The sequence below is a fragment of the Primulina huaijiensis genome, unplaced genomic scaffold, assembly GCF_012295235.1.
Source record: "Primulina huaijiensis isolate GDHJ02 unplaced genomic scaffold, ASM1229523v2 scaffold4153, whole genome shotgun sequence".
In the NCBI taxonomy this organism is placed as follows: domain Eukaryota; kingdom Viridiplantae; phylum Streptophyta; class Magnoliopsida; order Lamiales; family Gesneriaceae; genus Primulina; species Primulina huaijiensis.
Genome location: NW_027359894.1, coordinates 39736 through 54166, shown reverse-complemented (window position 1 = coordinate 54166; position 14431 = coordinate 39736). Strand labels below are relative to the sequence as shown.

Below are 14431 nucleotides of genomic sequence, written 5' to 3'. Positions count from 1 at the left end.
TTCATTAGAAAAACTTCTCAATTTACAAAACCAATGCTAGTAAATAAAGAAAATATCACTCTTTTAACAAAGTTAGGGAGCAAATTGCATCCAAAACACTTATAAAACCAAATAATCAAAACTTACGAATGCAACATTTGTGAATATCTATGTTTGATTATCGAAGTAAATCACCAACTCCAGTTCTTGTTTTCATGCGATGTCTATATTCATCCATCGATCCTAACATCTATGTTTGATTATTTATAAGCTTTTTTGCCCTAGTGTTTATTCTTTGAATAGAAGCATACAAGTTATGGAAACAAGAGTTTAATTAAAAATTGAACTCTTTGAAATAAATCTGTCATATCTAGAGTTTATCAAAGATCTTAATAGTCTAAAAATACAAAATCTATAATTTAATATGCACAATATTATCAGAAATGAAAATATAATTAAATAATAAATTATATTTCTCTCAAATATATCAACTTTGCTCGAATCTTGACCATTCCCTCTAGTTTTTTATTACTTAATTCAACAAATTTGATTATTCTATGAAATGTTTGTCTCAAAGATCATAGTCGAAGGATTTTAGAAGATTCTGGTTTATACAAAGATAATGAGTATTATTATAATTTATTCCAACTAAGTAGCTTAAACTAGATTTACGATAACTTTGATTTGCATATATAATGATCGAGTTAATATGTTTTACCTTTTTGTCCTAGCTAGTGGAGTTGAAGTCCTAACAAGTTTATCAAAAGATGAAAAGCTATGAAACTTGAGAATTGAGGATTTGATAGCTAAGAGCGAGTCACGGTTGGATAAAATAATTAGGAACTAGTAAATTGATGCACGCATTACAATATTTTTTTATAATTCATTTTATTTTATTTAAATGAAAATCAAAATGTAATTATAAGAAATAGTGAGAGACTACATTGCAATTTTGATATATGAATTAAAAAATAAATAAGAAATATGAGTTGTGTGCTAAACCGTCCTCCCAGAATCGTCGATGATTTATAACCCATTTTACATTAAATTCATGAGTTTGGATTGTCAATGATGTCTCGGTGTTAGACCTAAATTTAGTCCGTCCAAATAAAATTAGGCTCATTAGATTAAAGTTCATTAATTTAGAATATTCAATTTGAGAGAAGTTGGACCTCCCAGTTCCCCGACTAATGATATTGGAAGATGAACCAAACTACTTGGAGGAATAAAGAAAAGAGCTCAAAGAATCATCAAAAGGAAATCTCTCGACAATTTCATCAACAATCAAATACTCTGTATGAATTTTTAGCAGATTCATTTCATATTATGTCGAATTTTTTCCACTTTATTTTTGTAAACATGTTTTCAGTTCATAACAAAATTAGTTTTGTTATCGTTCATGAATCCCTCTGTAATTTCTTTTAAACGTATCGTTTGAATTCTTAGTTGTTGTAGATGTACCGAAAAAGTTATAATCAATAACCGAATCCACATCATTTGATAATAGAAATGAGATATCAAATTTCGGCACAATCTGATGTCTAACACGCCCAAGCAAATTTTCTGTGCAAACTCCCGACAACCAATCTATACTATATTATTAAGTTTGATACTTTTAGAGTAACTAAATTTTGGTGTTATGAAATGTTTTAATAGTTATATATATTATTAAATTGTTAAAATTTTAATGCAAGTCACATGTTGCTTAGTGGATAGAGTCTTTGTTTATTAAGCATCAAGTCATAAGTTCAATTCTTACTTTGGTATTTTTTCTCTTTCTTTTTTTATTTATTTTTTTAAAATTGATATATCAAAATTAAAATGTAGTACATCACTATTTCTTCTAATTACATTTTGTTCATAATTTAAACGTAAGTCAAATAACATGCAACGCGTGCGTCGGTATACTAATATTAAATATAGATACGGAAACTATATATATTGATCTTATATGTATAACTTTAGATGATATATAGGTTTTTTCTTTTGTTGATGTGATTTTTTAAAATTATTATCTTAATTAATTGGTTGTTTAATCTCACTCAATATATAGTTTCCAAATACTTGCATGCACCGATACATCTTTTCTCCTATCCATGGTTTTAACTTTTATGATAAGTAGTTTCCAAACCTCTCCGTTAATTAATTTTTTTAAAAAATATAATGTGTATCAAAATGCATGTTCTACATCGGATTGTTCAGCCAGAGGAGCGAGACAAAAAAAAAAGAGAAAATTTGTAAAATAACTTCAATAAATTATTTAATTAAGAAAATTTTTTTTCATGTGTATTTGAAGTGATCATTTTCTTAATAAAATAGTTGATGGAAGTTAAAAAACAAAAATCTCAAAAAATAAAATAAATATTCTAAACTGAATTTCAAATTCCCGCCCAAATCCGAAACATCTGTACATTTCCCAAACGTGGAAACCTCCTTTGACCGCGACAGGAGATGATTCAACTGACCGAGAGCGAGAATTGGGTTTAATCGACAGATTTTATCTCAAAATCGCGACTGATGGAATCAACTACTGTGAACGCCGACGAGTTCATGGCCGAACCCACTCGGCCAGCGTCCGGAGCAGCGAGGCTATTTATCAAGGAGATGGTGATGAAGAATTTCAAATCCTATGCAGGCGAACAGCGTGTTGGCCCTTTTCACAAGGTTTGGAATTTTTTCTCTGTTTCCTTCAATTTTTTTTACTTGATTTCATGGTTTACGATTTTCTATCATAGAACAAGTTGAATTTTTCTTATTTCCATGGTTAGAGCTTCTCTGCGGTGGTTGGTCCGAATGGAAGCGGGAAGAGCAATGTGATAGATGCAATGCTGTTCGTGTTTGGGAAACGAGCTAAACAGGTAAATTATTTTGTCAACATTTTTAGCTCTATTTTAGAATTTCCCCATGTCTAACCTATGTATGCTTTATTATTACGGATATAATGCTAAAGTGAGAGCTAAGAGACAATATGATGATGTTTTTTTTGTTTTATGTATTGGAATTCACTAGAGTTCACCTCAGTTGTTCTGGTGTATTTCTGTTGCCGACTGAGAATGCAGGAAGTTTTTCTTCAGAATTTTGAGCCAACATAGTTATCCACATATAATTATGCTGATCTGGTTATCGATATTCTGAATTTGATTTATTATGCTTGCAGATGCGTCTTAATAAAGTGTCAGAGCTTATTCATAATTCAACAAATCATCAGAATCTGGACAGCGCTGCTGTATCAGTTCACTTTCAGGATATCACTGATAAGGTATTACCCATATAAATTGGCCCTTCCTGAACGTTGTTCTGTATTGCTTTTGTTGTACATGAAGGTTTTTAGGTATTTCTGTCCTAGTTTTAAGTGAATAATTATACTTGTCTCGATATAGGATGATGGAAGTTATGAAGCTGTTCCTGGAAGTGATTTTGCAATTACTCGAGTTGCATTCCGCGACAACTCCTCTAAATACTACATTAATGATCGAGCAAGTAACTTTACAGAGGTGACCAAGCTGTTAAAAGGAAAAGGTGTCGACCTTGATAACAACCGTTTCTTAATTCTTCAGGTTCCATTATTTTTTTGTTCCTGAATATTTTCCATAGTATTTTTAGTTTGACTTAGATGGTGAAGTTTATGTCATTTTAATAATACATAGCCTTTTCTCAGGGTGAAGTCGAGCAAATATCATTAATGAAGCCAAAGGCCCAGGGATCCCATGATGAAGGTTTTCTTGAGTATCTTGAGGATATAATTGGAACTAACAAATATGTAGAGAAGATTGATGAATCTTTTAAAGAGTAAGTAACGTGCTCCATTCTTGAAGCCATAAATTCCATTATGCATGCGATTTTTGTAAGCATCAAGTGATCAAGAATCTTCTATTTCTTTCATTCATTGGATGGACTAACTTTCGATGAAGTTAAGAAAATACACAAATAGAGGTCATGTCATGCTATTTTATCCAAATTCTTAAGAAGAAATTTATGTTTGATGTTGATGTAGCTTTTCTGTGCTCTAAGAACTCACAACCGAGATCTTGTTCACTGACCTGGTTATTTGACGGAGCTAAGTACTAAGTGTAGAAGCATATGAATCTCAGTGAGTTATGGGCTAGATTCTTAAAAGCCTCTCGTGGCCTGTGAAAATGGCACACACCTTTGAGGTTTTATTTCTGACAGGATGGAGAAACTGTGCAGAAGAAAACAACAAATCATTCTGTAATCTGTATGGTATTTCACGTAGAATTTTGTCAAAACTCTATTGGTTATGAAGACCGTTATCTTCACATTACCAGGTCTTGTATGCGAACACTTGTGATCCTCAAATGTGGCCAAAATTGTGTGAACACCTAAGCATCTTATGTGGCAGGAATGTATTTTTCAACTGCCCCTCATTAAACCACTGATGGCACGCATTTTGTAATATTTTTTGGTTTCCAACGGCCATCCAAATTAAATCACTACATTGTATAAAGGTGAAAAGTATTTCTAATTTAAGTTTTTACATATTTTTCCTATCCTGTAGACTGGAAGCACTTAATGAGAAAAGGTCTGGAGTGGTTCAGATGGTAAAGTTAGCTGAGAAAGAAAGAGAGAACTTGGAGGTAATTTATATGTTGATGTTTAAATGGTATATGTTTTGCAGTTCGCTCTTAAAGTGTAGTATTTATGTTCTGATTATGCCAGGGAGTGAAGAATGAGGCAGAAGCCTACATGCTTAAAGAATTGTCTATGTTGAAATGGCAAGAGAAAGCTACCAATCTGGCCTCTGAAAATAATGCAACTGAACTAGAGAAGCTGCGGGAAAATGTTCTGAGCCTGGAAGAAAATGTGAAGATTGAAAGGTTGTTCTGTCTGCTTGAGGTTGGATTACTACATATCTGCTAGGAAATTATGCTAAACCTGAAATGTAACGGGGTTATCTTTACAGGCAAAAAATTAAAGAAAATACCAAAACATTGAAAGAACTTGAAGATTTGCATGTGAAGTATATGAAGACACAAGAGGTTCGTACTTCTATCTTTCTGAAGCACCCATAGTCTGGCTTGTTAAAGTTCTGTTGACTGAATTTTTTAGGTTTCTGTGCCTTTCATGTTCTGATATTGTCATTCTTTTAACAATTATTCCTTTTCTTTTGTTTTTTTGAAAATGTGCTTAACTTCCTAAATGTTTTAGTTTGAAACTGTTGCCGGGAAATTTCAGGAACTAGATAGTGGACTCAGGCATTGCAAGGATGAGTTTAAGGAATTTGAAAGGCAGGACTTGAAGTATCGGGAAGATTTTAAGCATTTGAAGCAAAAGATAAAAAAAGTTGATGACAAGCTAGACAAGGTATGCAAAGAAGAAGTTTCATCTTGTCTGTAGTGAAATTTTTATTTATTTATCCTCTGCAGGATTCTACCAAAATTGCTGATATTACTCGAGAGTGTGAGGAGTCTCAGAATTTGATTCCTCAGCTTGAGGAAGGCATTCCCAAACTGCAAAAGCTTTTAGTTGACGAGGAAAAAATCTTGGAAGAAATCAAGGAAAATTCTAGAGGTAGGTCTGTGTTGGAACTTTAAATCAGTGACAGTGTATTTCATTTTTGTGTAAGAAGTTGACCTATAAATCAAATACCGGGAATGTGATTGTTTCTGTTGTAGTTGATGGTTATGAATCGCATGATTTAGAGTAAAGGAAAATATTATATTATAGAAGTTTCAGTTAAGAAATGAATACAAGTTAATATGAGTTTACTCTTAGCTTGAATTTATTTCATTTCTTGTTGGTCTTGCTATTAATTGTGTAAAGAACTTGGTTTTTGGTCCTTTGCTTACAAACAGCTGAGACCGAAGTTTTCCGTAGTGAGCTTGCTGATGTTCGTGCCGAACTAGAACCTTGGGAAAAACAATTGATTGAGAGTAGAGGAAAACTTGAAGTTGCAATGACCGAGAAAAATCTTTTGAATGAAAAGGTGAGGTTGGTAACTTAATTGATACGTTTTACTCTTCGCATTTTCTCATCTTTTCGATGAATTCAATTTTCTAATCATTGAACGTTGAACATTTCTTACGCTGCAAGAAATTATGATACAATTTTTTATTCCATTTTAAGCAACCCTTGGGCAATGGCCTCAAAATTCTCTCTGGAAACTGAAAACTTTTTGAGATTTTGGATTCAGTTCCTTTTGTGGATAGATTGCTCCAACCTCTTTATGAATGATCATTTCGTATCACAGCACGGAGCTGGTTGTGCTGCTTATGAAGAAGCACAGAAGCAGATAAGTGAATTGGAAAAGAGCATTGAGACCAAGTCTTCAGTTGTTAAGACTATTCAAAATGACCTAAAGAGACATAAACTTGAAGCATCTGAATCTCATAAAATAGAGCAAGTAAGCAGCCTGATAACAATTTTGGTCCTCATGTATGTTGTCATTTGTGACTTAATTATTGAGCCATTTGGCACCTGGCAGACATGCATCAAAGAACAAGAAAGGTTGATTCCTTTAGAGCAAACTGCAAGACTAAAGGTTACTGACCTTTTATCCACTATGGAATCTGAAAAGAATCATGGATCTGTTTTAAAAGCAATACTGCTAGCTAAGGAATCAAACCATATTCATGGAATATATGGACGAATGGGAGATCTAGGGGCTATTGATGGTGAGCATCTCGTGTGTGCTCGCACACATGCTAAGCTAAAACATAATTTGCTGCAATTTTCTCTGGGAAATAGGCATCTCTGAATTCATTAAATATGACTACATAATGTACAAACAAAAATACCGTCTTCAACACTAGCAGCATCCACTTTGCAGAATTGAGTGTTGCATATGATTTTTTTCCCATTGTTTCACTTTGTATTGTGCTAGCACTTACCATCTTGATCCTTTTACTTTCAACCTTGTTTAACTTCAAAAAGAGGTTGTATTACTATATTTGAGCTGCACCCATCAATTCCTTCTTTGTTTTGGTCTCATAAAATCTCTCGCCATTCGCCACACGACTAAGACAGGTGCTTGTTTTCTGATAATGTTTTGTTTGTTGAAAATACGATCAAAATCAGATACAACGTTGACAATATTCCAACATTTTCTTGAAATATCCACACTTGTAGCTAAGCTTATTCTATAATGCTTTGCATTTTCATATGATAAGATTTAGACCACATAATTAGAACTTTTGAAAGATGATGGTAATTGTTTAGAGAACTGCATGATTGAGAAGTATCAATTTGACCTCAAATATTCTATTTTGAAGTATGACATAATTGAGAAATTAATGACCTGATCGCTTCTTCTGATTGCTAAGCAGAGTTTTTGTTTTTCTTCAGTCACGAGTTTCCAATTATTAATTTGCATTGGTGATGTCACTGGCTTGAACAATCATAGAAGCTTTCTTAAAGTTGTCATTGAGAATTGAACGTTATTTAAGTTCTAAAAAATTCTTATACAATCAGAAAATATGTTTCTTTTGTATAATAAACTCTTTCACCGTTAAGGCGCCATTATATCTTCTTAGGGAGATTGTTTTCTTGCTTCATCCTTCTTGGTTGTACTTCTAAAACAGTAAAACTATTGAGTGCCATTTTGCAGCAAAATATGATGTTGCCATATCAACTGCATGTCCTGGATTAGATTACATCGTTGTTGAGACAACTGCTGCAGCCCAAGCATGCGTGGAGTTGCTTCGTAGCAAAAATCTTGGTGTTGCAACTTTTATGATTTTGGTACATCAATCGTTCCACTTTTTATGATTTTGTAAATCAATAATTCCGTTTAAGAAGTTTGAAGTTCCTACTTGTCCTACTTGATTTGCCACAAGTCAATCTGCTGTTACATAATTACATTTACAGATTTTAATGAAACAAATATGATTATTAGCTGCTGATTGGTTATGCTGTTTCCTCTGGAGTAACACAAGGAATACAATTTTCTGCGATGCTATAATCTAAAAATTTCCGTGACAATTATATTATCGGAGCTTTCACTTGTGTTGCAATGTTTCTTTGGAACTGTTATTTCCTCTACAAAATACGAAGGTTCTGCTCTTTGCCGGTTTCCGTTGAATTCATCTTATTACTTATCAGAGTTCTATGTATGAAGCTCCAATTGATGAGAATAGTTTCAGAGTAGCTTTTTATGACTTTGCCATTCTTTATCTAGGCATATTTCTTGCCGGCTAGACTTTGCCATTGTTCATCCATCAAGGATTATGATAATGACGGCTAACCTAGTTGTGTTGATGACATGGATTTTTGGAAATTTATCGTTTCTATCACATTAGTCAAGAATCTTGGGCTGGATGGAGAGAATGTAAACTGAGTTGAATACGTATGAGCCAAAACGTGTGTGCATGAACTTATTGCATGCTAACAAATTAGATGTTGATTGTTTGCAGGAGAAACAAGTTGAACATGTGCCTAGATTAAAGGAAAATGTGGCTACACCAGAAGGAGTTCCACGTCTATTTGATTTGATTAAGGTTCAGGATGAGAGGATGAAACTTGCTTTCTATGCTGCACTAAGGAACACAGTTCTGGCTGTGGATATTGATCAGGTATAGCAACCACATTAAATGAAGATATTTTATTTGGCGGTCTAAATTTTAAAAATATAATTGTTAGAAGTATCTACTGTAATGAGGATTAGACCAATCTGATGATGTAAATTTTACTTGTTGATACTGTTCATGTTGCTGTTTCTTGATTTTATTTATGTGCTGCAAGAGCTTATGTCTAAACCTTAGAAACCCAACTCTGAAAGAACATCTCTTATATCGCTAAATAGTTAGAAATTTTGAAATATACACGGTAGTTTCTGCTCTTTACAAATTTATGTCCAAATGATTATTTTCGTTAACATCGTGAACTTATATGCATTAAAATGTATTATAAGTACCCATGTGATATCATAGGAGTAACTTTGCACTCAAACTGTTTTTCTTGCAATTTATCCTGCCACTGTAGGCAACGCGCATTGCTTATGGTGGAAAGACGGAATTCTGGCGGGTCGTAACACTTGATGGTGCACTTTTTGAAAAATCTGGTACTATGACTGGTGGGGGAAACAGGCCACGTGGAGGTAAAATGGGTTCATCTATTCGAGTTGCCAGTGTGTCTGGAGAAGCAGTTGCAAATGCTGAAAAGGAGCTTTCCGCTTTTGTTGAAAGCCTAAGTAATCTACGCAGTGAAATTTCTTGTGCTGTAAAGAGTTATCAAGCCTCTGAGAAAACAATAGCACACCTGGAAATGGAATTAGCGAAAAGTCAAAAGGAGGTGCTCTAGTGTTTTTATAATCTTCTCATCATCATTCCTATGCTAATTGTATGCTAAGTCTAGTGTTTTTATAATTGTATGCTAAGTCTGACTATTTGTTTCTAACAGGCGCACAGTCTGAAATTGCAACATGATGATCTAGAAAAACAAATGGATTCCCTCAAGGCGGCTTCTGTCCCAATCAAGGACGAGGTTGATAGGCTAGAGGAGCTGGGTAACATAATCTGTGCTGAAGAGAAAGAAATCAATAGGCTTATGCTTGGTTCAAAACAGCTGAAGGAGAAGGTTTGTCACTTGGGCATACTAATATGACTAGTTAGTATTGCTGCAAATTACTCTCTTTAAACGCCGATTCTTGTCAACAAATTGGCACCGCACTGATTCTACTTTGTCCATCCTTAATAATTTTGCTTTCGGAAGTCCACGGGCAACATCTTTCTTTCAACATTTTTTATTCAGGAATTAAAAATAGCTTTGCAAGTTTGCTGAAATTGCGGATTGTAATTCACAATTATGCTTTTGAAAATGTCCCAATAAATATCTTTTATACTCGAATCAATTTCCATACCAATTATCGTTCTGGAATCTGTTACAGCTTAAGTCATTCTCGTAGGCTTTGGAGCTTCAGAATAAAATAGAAAATGCTGGCGGAGAAAAATTGAAAAACCAGAAGTCTGCGGTTAGCAAAATTCAGTCTGTAAGTATAGGATTGCTGGTGATCATTCAAGTCGTATATCATGTAATAATCCACTGAATTTTCCTCAGCGTGCATATTTACTTGGCACACTATGTTTGCTTGAACAGGATATTGATAAAAGTAGCACTGAAATCAACCGCCGCAAAGTTCAAATAGAGACAGGCCAGAAAATGATGAAGAAACTGACAAAGGGAATAGAAGAGTCAAAAAATGAGAAGGCACGTCTTACTCAGGAAAGGGAGAAGCTACGTCTCATCTTTACAGAAATTGAGCAGAAAGCTTTTACTGTTCAAGAGAATTATAAGAAAACGCAGGAGGTCAGCTTTTGTTTGTGTGTGCATGTGACAATGGACGTTTGACTTGTGAATTGCTGTAGGGTTGTTTTCACAGCATTTAATTGTTTATGTTTAGTTAATTGATCAACACAAAGATGTCCTCAATAAAGCAAAATCTGACTATGAAAAACTGAAGAAAACTGTGGATGAACTGCGGGCAACTGAGGTCTGCTAGGCTTTTATTTTCCTTCCTTTCCCTTTTTCTTTTTCTAAGTCGTTTATAAACTCTCTATAATTGATGATTCAGGTGGATGTTGACTACAAGTTACAAGATATGAAGAAAACCTGTAAAGAGTTGGATATTAAGGGGAAAGGATACAAGAAAAAACTTGATGATCTACAAATTGCTTTTTCAAAGCAAATGGAACAGTAAGCATTTAGTCCCGATTGCAGAATTATAGTACTAACGATATTTGATCTTTCCAACCCTCTTTTCCTGCTTTTGATGAATTTTTTCTTCCTGTTAGATGGATGTACTGTTTATTCTTAGTTACTATTCTTTTACAGGATTCAGAAGGATATGGTGGAGGCAGAAAAGGTTCAAGCAACATTGAATGAGGTTACTCTTGGTGAGACATGTGACCTTAAGAGGGCAATTGAGATGGTGGCCCTTATCGAAGCTCAACTTAAAGACATGAATCCTAATCTTGACTCGATTGCAGAGTAGGCATTGACTTTGGCTATTTATAAGCTATAAGTAGTTAGGGATGTATCTCTGTTTGATAACATCTGGTCACTAACTTTTTTATCAGGTACCGAAAAAAAGTATCCTCGTACAATCAGCGTGTTGAAGAACTTAATTTAGTTACTCAACAGCGTGATGATATAAAGAAGCAGTATGATGATTGGAGGAAGAGGAGGTAAATATTTGATTTGGCCAATATATTTATTTGACTATTTCCAGGCCTCGTTTACCGGTTACTGAAAATCACATGTATCTTCCATTGTTTCCAGGTTAGACGAGTTTATGGCTGGTTTCAACACAATATCATTGAAAGTAAAAGAGATGTATCAGGTTTAACGAGACAGTCTGAATATTAATTTGTTTCCTCTTGCTCTAGTTTTGTTTTGTGTCATGTGTTCTTGAAGGCATGAAAAAGAAGCGGTTTAAGTACGAAGCGTAAGGAAAAAGCTTTGCTCCAGGCAAAAGCGTGAATAAACGCGAGTTCACTTGATTTTTTAAAATAAAATTTAAAGTTAGTATTTTATATTTATAAACTTGAACTTTTAGAATTTTATTTTAAATAATAAATAAATAATCATATTAATTTTTAAAACCTAAAAAACCATAAAATCATAGAGGTATTTTGTAGTTCACTTTCTCACATATTTTGTAGTTAATTTTTAGAATTTCCGTGCCTTGATGATTTTGTAGTTCACTTTCTCACATTTTTGGTTTTGGTATAACCATAGAGGTATAGTGTCCTTTAAAAGGCGCTGATTTCTTACCTTATTAATAGTAGCTCTCCTCATTCCTGCTACAGATGATTACTCTGGGAGGTGACGCAGAACTGGAGTTAGTTGATTCCTTGGATCCTTTTTCTGAAGGTGTTGTATTCAGCGTCAGACCTCCCAAGAAGAGCTGGAAGAATATAGCCAACTTATCTGGTGGTGAAAAGGTAATCCAATTGTTAGAACATGGTGACCTTGATTCTATTTGGTTTGGCTTGAAAGCTCGCGAGATTATATTTGTTTTTGTTTTCTAGGTTTTTTGAGAACCATATAAATTTCCGTTAAAAACACTTTGCAATATTCAATTATCATAGGGAAAGTTTTCAATCGAGTTTTCGATGTAAATCGTGCGTGCCATTATTTTATGTTTTCCTTGTATTATCATGTTCATTCCTTGCACCTTTGGCAATGAATTGCATCGAATCATATGGGTTCCATAAAGATTTCCACTCCGAACTCACCTTAAAATGTTCAGCATCTTGATTGGTCTTTTTGATGCCCACCCTCAGACACTCAGCTCGTTAGCTCTTGTTTTTGCTCTGCACCACTACAAGCCTACTCCACTGTACGTGATGGATGAAATTGATGCCGCTTTAGGTATGCTGTGCATTTATCTCTTCACTTTTGGGTTTGTTGTTGAAACTGTTTTCCTCATCTAACCCTTTTTTGCAAATGTCTTTTCATTGCAACGTCTTTTGCACGTACCACTAGATTTCAAGAACGTTTCGATTGTCGGGCATTATGTGAAAGATCGTACCAAGGATGCACAATTCATCATCATAAGGTGAAATGAAATCAACCCTTCGTAATCAGATTTTCCTTTGCATGGAATGTTAAGTGCGACGTATTCTGAAAGTTGTCCTTGCATCGCAGCCTCCGAAATAACATGTTTGAGCTAGCGGATCGACTTGTTGGAATCTACAAAACCGATAATTGCACCAAGAGTATTACAATCAACCCCGGAAGCTTCGCGGTTTGTGGGCAGGCTTCTTAAAAATCCTTGATCGGAAATTGTCAATTCTATAATTGGGTCTACTCTTTCTTCTAGAGTTCAGTTTCATCAGGAGGGATCACACTACAAAAAACGCAATACCATTGTAGCACATATCGACAGTTTAATAGTTGCTGCTTTCATTTCAAACTAAACCCAGCACATTTTGCGATTGTTCTTTTTAATTCGTCGTGATAATTTGCTGCAATTTCACGGTTAAATAAAAACTGTTGCTACTAGTAGTGATGATTGCTAGAACAGAGTTGGGGATCTTAAAGAGAAATAGTTAAACTATGACAATTGTTAACAGAATACAATAGGCACAATAAATAAGTAAACCTATAGTCGAGCAATGGCAGGCTGGAGTGTGGACTAGCTTTAAGCCTTTATGAGTAGCGCAATTAATAGTGATGATTAACCCTTAAAAAAGAAAATCACTAGGAATTTATAAATCACAAAATGCATGTGGTACCTTGGCTCGTGCAGAAGTGTGACTTTTAAGGTGTGGTATGGGTAATTAATTAATTAATTATTTTTTTGGAAGAATGAGTAATTAAAATTTTGAAGTACCTTCCTATCACAATAATTGATTAGGGTAATTGGATCTGGATCCTCTCATCACTCTTGTATCGAAAATAATTTTTTCAATCTTGGATTGGTCGGGTTTTCAAAGTTTGATAGATATTTTTTGCTTCAATTATGCAGCATATATTGGCTGTTGGCATAATTGGTCTTAATCTTTAAATTTTTGGCAAATATATGCTGCATATAATTAAACTCGTGTTTGATGTGCATCTATGTAGCATGATTTGGTTCGCAAAATAGAGCAAATGATTTCATTTCGTTTTAGAGACCTACCCAAAATATGACCGCCCGCCCTACCCCATCTAAGGACGGGAAGTGTACCAAGATGTAAAAATAGGAAGCTTAGTACATCATATCCAAGCTTTAAAAAAAACGTGAAGAAACGTCAAAGTCGTGGTTTAAGTTTTATAAGATCTAAATTGTTATTAATTTTATATAAGATAATTTTCGTCTTTTGTTTTTACTTTTTACAATAAGTGTTGATGCAGTTAGTTGTATAGTGATATATATATGTATTTTATTTATTTATGTGACGGGATTTAATTTGAAAACACAAATTCGTCGGCTCAATGTCATGGACTTTAATTAATTGACTAACATTCCTCCCAAATTAATAACTTTGAAATTACGATTTTCAATGCTTTGATTAGTCACACATTCCGATCATTATGACTTCATCAGTTCCTTTTCTATGTATAATTTACGTAAACGCTACACATTAAATGACACTAGCACATTGTGGAAAAATTAAAATCGATAATATATACATTTTTATATAATTTAATTAAATACTTTATGAATTTTATAGATAAGGTAGTAAAACATAAATAAATATTAACGAAAAATAAGTATTTAAATAAAAAAAAAATTTAAAGTTTTGCAAATAATGGACTATTTTAAATAATTTAAAAATATTATTAATATTTTGCTATTCAAAATTGCATTGAAAATTTTTTAAAGTAAAAAATTAATGCATGTTATTTTAGAAAAAAAAAATTTTAATCCACGAGTAATTGTTTCTTTTTTTATTTCCCTTAAAAANAAAAAAAAAAAAAAAAAAAAGAAAACAGGGTTAGCGACGGTGACAGTCGCTAAAAGGGTTAAGCGACGGTTCTATCGACGGTTCTGGAAAACAGTAACAGGAGG

General features: G+C 33.7%; 1 protein-coding gene across 2 annotated transcripts; it reads left to right on the top strand.

Moving 5' to 3' along the window:
- The first annotated feature begins 2372 nt into the window (after positions 1-2372).
- On the top strand, positions 2373-12909 carry LOC140969409 (structural maintenance of chromosomes protein 4). 2 transcript variants are annotated; one of them, XM_073430736.1, is made up of 28 exons: positions 2374-2643; positions 2748-2837; positions 3137-3238; positions 3360-3536; positions 3638-3768; positions 4496-4574; positions 4657-4814; positions 4901-4976; positions 5173-5301; positions 5364-5508; positions 5793-5923; positions 6188-6340; positions 6422-6611; positions 7544-7677; positions 8349-8507; positions 8917-9225; positions 9334-9510; positions 9839-9922; positions 10030-10239; positions 10334-10423; positions 10505-10626; positions 10765-10920; positions 11010-11117; positions 11212-11272; positions 11742-11876; positions 12219-12306; positions 12421-12493; positions 12583-12909. In XM_073430736.1, exons 1-28 carry the CDS (start codon positions 2497-2499, stop codon positions 12701-12703), a joined length of 3735 nt encoding a protein of 1244 aa, XP_073286837.1. In that variant the 5' UTR covers positions 2374-2496; the 3' UTR covers positions 12704-12909. The 2 variants fall into 2 exon arrangements, with proteins under 2 accessions (XP_073286838.1, XP_073286837.1); XM_073430737.1 differs by lacking the exons at positions 11212-11272; positions 12219-12306; positions 12421-12493; positions 12583-12909 and having other exon boundaries at positions 2373-2643; positions 11742-11844.
- The last annotated feature ends 1522 nt before the right edge of the window (positions 12910-14431 follow it).

Excerpts from the sequence above, each read along its gene's own strand:
- LOC140969409 (XM_073430736.1), top strand. The coding sequence starts at position 2,497 with ATGGAATCAACTACTGTGAACGCCGACGAGTTCATGGCCGAACCCACT. Across the intron at positions 3,537-3,637 it reads ACCGTTTCTTAATTCTTCAG|GGTGAAGTCGAGCAAATATC; the intron begins GTTCCATTATTT and ends GCCTTTTCTCAG. Across the intron at positions 4,815-4,900 it reads GAAAATGTGAAGATTGAAAG|GCAAAAAATTAAAGAAAATA; the intron begins GTTGTTCTGTCT and ends TTATCTTTACAG.